Genomic DNA, 5883 nt, shown 5'->3' with positions numbered 1-5883 from the left:
TTTATCATTTCTACTGGATCTTAGATCTGCGCATGCGCAATACGGGTCGGGGATTGACCAACCGGCTCCCACTGCTCTGCTGGCTGTTAACGTTAAGAGTGGTGGGGACGGAACGACCGCTTGAGCAGCTGTCAACTCAACATTGTAAATATCCAACCAAAAACGATCGCCGGTTCATCTTGTTTTTGGCGTGAGAATAGTTTGGGCAGCGTGAGATTGAGAGTGAAAGCGTGTGTCACACGCCAGATGCGTGAGAGTTGGCAACCCTGTCTAAAGACACAGCCACGTAATGATAACAAAGGTCGGGGGTCATTGGTCAAGCAACACACCAATCAGAGAGCAGCAGTGAGCACACCTCATGCTGTGTTTTATATTTGTATTCTTTATTTCTGATTTATTTCACACAAAAAACTTTTAGTGGAAACGTTTTCACTTATATGATTTTTAAAACAAAAAGAAGAAAACTGCAAAGTGGCAAGGCTTGCCCGCCCTGCGTTGGGGGGGGCACAGTGACTCATTTGGGGGGGGCATGGCCCGCGAATGACCCCCCATGACGCCGACCCTGCATGTACTGTCCACTTTTCTGACATATACAGACATTAACCTAAATAAAATGTGTTAATGTATAAACAATGATTTCTCTTCAGCATATCATCATGGCCAACTCACTGAGTTCTATAGGTTATCAGAGATTGTAAGGGGCGGGTTTTGGAACTTTAACTGGCCACTAGTTGTTTGAACTAAGAGGCAGTCGGAGAAGATCATTTTCCAAAGTCATCTTCTGTTGTAAGTGGCAGTACATTTAAAATATGCCTAATATACTCTCCATTGTCTTTGTAATTTTCATATTGCATTTACAGGGTCTATTAGCTTTACCTTAGGAACATAACTTCAGTAAAAACCATTCCCTCTTAATTTCTTCCACAATACAGCCCTGCTCTGATGACACATTATTGGCATATTCACTATTCATATTTCATTTAGTTTCAGATCCTCTAACACCACCACTGACGCTGGCTTAGTGAAGAGCTTGTGGTAGAAAAAACACTCAGCTGAGAGTGATTGCAATGTAATGAATGTATTTGAAATGGGAGTGCTACACAGAGATAGTAATCCACCTTTCTGATGTTGATTGACAGCCTTCGTACCTCAGAAACGAGTTACCTGAACGAGGCCTTTTCCTTCTACTCAGCCATCCGCCAGCGCTCCTACTACTTCCAGGTCAACAAAGAGGACAGGTACATTTTTACAATATGTATATATATTTATATAATATGTATACAATATGTACTTAAAATGCTGTGAGTCTCAATATCAGGAAGTAGATAAGTCTTTGCCTAGTTTACAGTAAACAGCTTGGACATTTATTGTTTGAAAGTTGACTGTTTTTGTGATTCAAAATATACACACATCTCATGTTATAAAGGTTTACATAAAGTCATACTGCACATGCATACATACCTGCAGGAAAGAACTCAACCCTTATAAGTTGAGCAAGAGTTCAAACACCTGTCTACAACAATTATGAAAAGAAACGGCTCCTAAATCCCAACTAGGAAAGGAAGAAAGGAAAGGAAACAGGAATAGAGGTGAATCCATGAATGAAATGGAAGTACAAATTGAGAAATAAAACGAATAGATAATATATAGAAGAAAGCATAGAAGAAGAGAAAAAACAAACTGATCAAGCTGAATGTTTTCTTCGTGTTGGTTCCTATCAAAGATGTCGTGAATGTAAAAGTAGATTTTAGAAAAGTAATTTCTTGAAACAACTGGCCACTGTAGTATATATCAGGAATGATACACATTCATTTGAAGTTGATACATTTGATGTTGGTTTGGATGTGCTCTTGGGGTTTGTTGATGATTAAATCATATATTTATGGCAAACTAAGATGATCAGGTTTGTGCCGGAAAACAACTATTTGTAATCTTCAGACGTCGGAAAGTGTCAACGAAGAAATACAAATGTTGGTGTTCTTTAACGTGGGTTTGTCTGAGATCTAAATGTAATATTGACTTATCTTCCCTCAGGCCGGAGTTAGTAGTGAAGAAGCTTCGATATTATGCTCGCTACATAGTCGTCTGTCTACTGCTGAACAAGATGGACCTAGTCAAAGTTTTGGTTAAGGTATGTCATACAGTTTCCCTTAACTATAGCATGCTAAGTGATGAAAACTCCTGAGGAGAATGGACACATTCCTGCATCTTTTGATATCATTCATCATTCAAATCATTCCTTTCAGTGTCTCACTACGGGATATGGACAGCCAAAAGGATGTTGGAAAGTAAATGGAACAAATCACACACAATCATTTACCACAGGGGATACCAGTGCAGTTGCAACAAACATCAGTAATACTAACAAATAACAGAAAAGAAAGGAATGAAACACACACAGAAGAAAGAACATGGTGCAATTTGATCATTTCCAGTTGCTGTGGGGGGTCTACCAGGCTGCTGTGGGGGTCTACCAGGCTGCTGTAACGAGCAGTAGCCTGCTGTGGTGCAGGAGAGGAGAGCAGGTTTTATTGAGAGGGTCCTGATTTCCTTCAGGGTTGAAGTGAGCTGTTCCAGGTGTGTGTGCTCTGTTAATAGGTAGGTAGGGCCAGTGGTCTTTACCTCCACTTTCAACTGTGTGTGTTGGAAGTGGCAGTGGGGAGACAAGTTGTATCCACTTGGCAAAAAAGATAAGGAAACACTGAAAGTACTTGCTTAGATTGGGGAATTATCTTTCCCCATCAATGGGACTGGGGGTCCTTTGCTGTGGAGGGGGCCATTACATTTGCCAATGCTGTGGAGGTCCATGCTAACTTTAAGCTTGTGGCTAGGACAGAACTGACAGATTAAATTTGGGTAATTAAGTAAGAATTGTCCTTCTCTTCCTCATGTGACACTAGAAACTCCTCACCCATTAAACCCCCCTCCCTCCTCATTACAGCCCAGCATGTGCGGCTCATTCTGCCAAGTGGATCAAACCAAACGTCTGTTGTTCATAGAGAAGAGAGAATGTGGGGAGTGTTTCTCTTAGTCAGACATCAAAACAAATACACTGGCTTCAAAAGCCAAACTCTGATTGCAGGCTCCACTTTAGACATTTAGAATACTGGGCGAGTGAGACTGTCATGGAACCTGTACTAGATCTTACTTTGTGAGTCAAGCAGAAGTCCAACTTTAAAACTATAAAATAAGTGTTTGTGTTTGTAGCTGTTCATGACCTTCTTTGAAATATATGTGTGTTTGCTACCTGCAGGAGTTATCTGAGGAAATTGAAGATTACACACAGAGGTTTAACACAGAGGACCAGCTGGAATGGAACCTGGTTCTACAGGAAGTGGCAGCTTTTGTAGAGGTAAGTGACCTCCAAATGAAACTGTCAATGTTGTCTATTTTATTATCCATGTTTGATTAGATTTTCCTGAGGTTTCTTTAATTCTGTATTTAGCCTATCTTAATATCTCATAACTGTTTAACCTGTTACAGAGCAAGACTGATGGTTTGTTACTGATGGTAACCCATTAATGCAACATTTCATCTGGCTGGAAGGAGTTGCCTGTTGTGGGTCATTGTTGTTTTTCTCTGTTTTTACCAAACAGGCAGATCCAGTGGTAGTTCTGAACGACAACAGTTCTGTGGTTGTCAACAGCAACCGTCTGCAGGAGGGCAGTGTGCCCCCGCTGGAGCAAGGCATGGTGGTGGGGCAGCTTGTGCTTGCAGATGCACTCATCATCGGAAACTGTAACAACCAGGTTTTAACCCACTAATTATAATTATAATTCACACTTCTTACACATAAATACTGTTGTGGACCAGTTTATTAAAGAAGACAGTTTGTTGGCTTTCAAACAAACAATATTAAAAACATATTTCCCCTAGAGCAGTGGTTCTCAACTGGTCAGGCCTCGGGACCCACTTTTTCCTTTGTCAATAAATCGCGACCCGACAACAACCACTCAAATATATTCAACAAAAAATCGTGCTGTAATATATATATATACGCTTTTCTGCATATATTATTACCGGTAATTAAAGTGAAGTACATATATCCCTTATATCCCTTCACAGAACTAAAGTATGCTTTTAAAAAAGGTTTAATGAGATGATGGAATCAAAGCTGAACTGTATAACATAAAAAGGCACACATGCTGAAAACCCAACCCCAGAAGGGGGTCTGGAAGAGATTTTTAGAAATACTAACATATAAAGTTCGCATTCTGGTACATTCTGAGAAGAAAATAAAGAAATCTATTACTACCCAACATATTAATAATATTTTATGCCATTGTTTGTTTTTCACTTAGTTCTGACAGCTGAACTAAGTGAAAAACAAACAAAGAAGAGTAAAGAGGAGATAGTCTGTGTGACCTACTTTAAATTGTGGGTAAGGGTAGATAGCTCCCATTGTTCTGTGACCTGTCAATCATCAAACCGGGGTTCATATTTAATTATGTGTTCATTTTTATCTTAAGTTGTACTAGGGCTGTACCCGAATATCCGAATATTCGTTCGTTGGAGTACTATTCGGGTTTCAATTTCGTTATTCGTATTTTTTTTTCTTCAATTTATTGAAATCTCCAATATCAGCGTAAGAGCTTTTGCCACTTCAGGGGGTAATTACACTTAACCATACACTTTATCGTTTACTTTCTCCATCTTTATATGTAGATATGACTTTTCTCCGTTAATCTCCATCACAATGTTTCCATAGCAACAACAACTTCCTGTCAACAGCGCTAACTCTCCTTCAAAATAAAAGCATGTCCATAAAAAATAGGAAGCCAAGCCAAATTACACTTAACCTGTTCTACCCCAACACCGGGGGGAAAAACGCGTCATCTGCAGGAAACAGCGTCTGAGTGTTTCTTAATATTCAATAAACTATGAATGTTTTATATCCATGTAACGGGAAGAACCTCAGCTAACTGATCATTTTTATTTATTTTTTCAAAAAAACAAACAAAGCTAACGCTCTGCCTCTGAATTAGCCATGAGTGGGAAAATGCTAGAGCATTACTGCACAGAAACTCACTCATAACACCCTTATTACTTATCGTAGCTGCACGTCCAACCCATCGATTAGCATCGTGAGAATACACAGAATCGATCGGTACATACATCATCACTCCATGATAAGAACTCGCGAAGATATTAACAAGAACAGACATCAAAACATGTGGCGCTAGGTAGCTAAAAACGACAAAATGGCTTACCTTTGCCGTTGTCTGGTCAAAAGTGGTCTTCAATGGCATTAAAACGATAAAAACGCTTCTGAAGGTTAATCCAATGTGTCTGTGTCCCTTTGAAATGATTTCTGATAATCTATAAGCAATAAACCTGCTTTTCCGTTTCCAGATGTCAGAGCGAGAGATAGGTTCGCTCTCATGCAAAACTGTGTCCGCATAGCTCTCATTTCTCAATGGTAGTGTGTGTGTATGTGGAAATTACCCTTCGATTCTATTGGCTCTAACGGTCAAAAAGAGATGTCAATCACCAAAATCGACCAATGGGTTCCAGAGAAACGGTAAAAACGGCAATTTCCACCCAAATCACCTCAGAGGTGGAGTTTTTTTTGCTAAACCTTTTTGATGCAAAACAAGTGACATTTGACCTTTTTCTCTAAAAAGGTCAAATGTTACAGCAGTACAGTAACACACTCAAAGCAGCCCGGTCTAATTACTACTCACAACTCATTCAGTCTGGCTCCAGCAACCCCAAGCGTCTGTTCTCAACCATCAGCAAGCTTCTCAAAGCCTGTGACAACGCCACCTCATCCTTCACCACCGAACAGTGAAACTCCTTCCTCTCGTTTTTCCAAACCAAAATCAGCAACATTTACAGCAATCCGACACCCTCATCAGCACCCCCCACCTCCCCTCCTGGCTC

At 40.1% G+C, this 5883-nt stretch overlaps 1 protein-coding gene across 1 annotated transcript in view; it reads left to right on the top strand.

The window, feature by feature from the left end:
- Positions 1-1125: 1125 nt before the first annotated feature.
- Positions 1126-5883, top strand: part of LOC104942966 (protein SCAI-like) — a 12987-nt gene continuing 8229 nt past the window's right edge. Inside the window, exons 1-4 of the mRNA XM_010768281.1 lie at positions 1126-1238; positions 2035-2131; positions 3254-3352; positions 3597-3749. Of these exons, the coding sequence (XP_010766583.1) occupies positions 1126-1238; positions 2035-2131; positions 3254-3352; positions 3597-3749 (462 nt within the window). The remainder of the gene's footprint in view (positions 1239-2034; positions 2132-3253; positions 3353-3596; positions 3750-5883) is intronic.

This window comes from Notothenia coriiceps, unplaced genomic scaffold, assembly GCF_000735185.1.
Source record: "Notothenia coriiceps isolate Sejong01 unplaced genomic scaffold, NC01 NC01_scaffold00005521, whole genome shotgun sequence".
NCBI lineage: Eukaryota > Metazoa > Chordata > Actinopteri > Perciformes > Nototheniidae > Notothenia > Notothenia coriiceps.
This window is presented reverse-complemented; position numbering and strand designations above follow the sequence as displayed.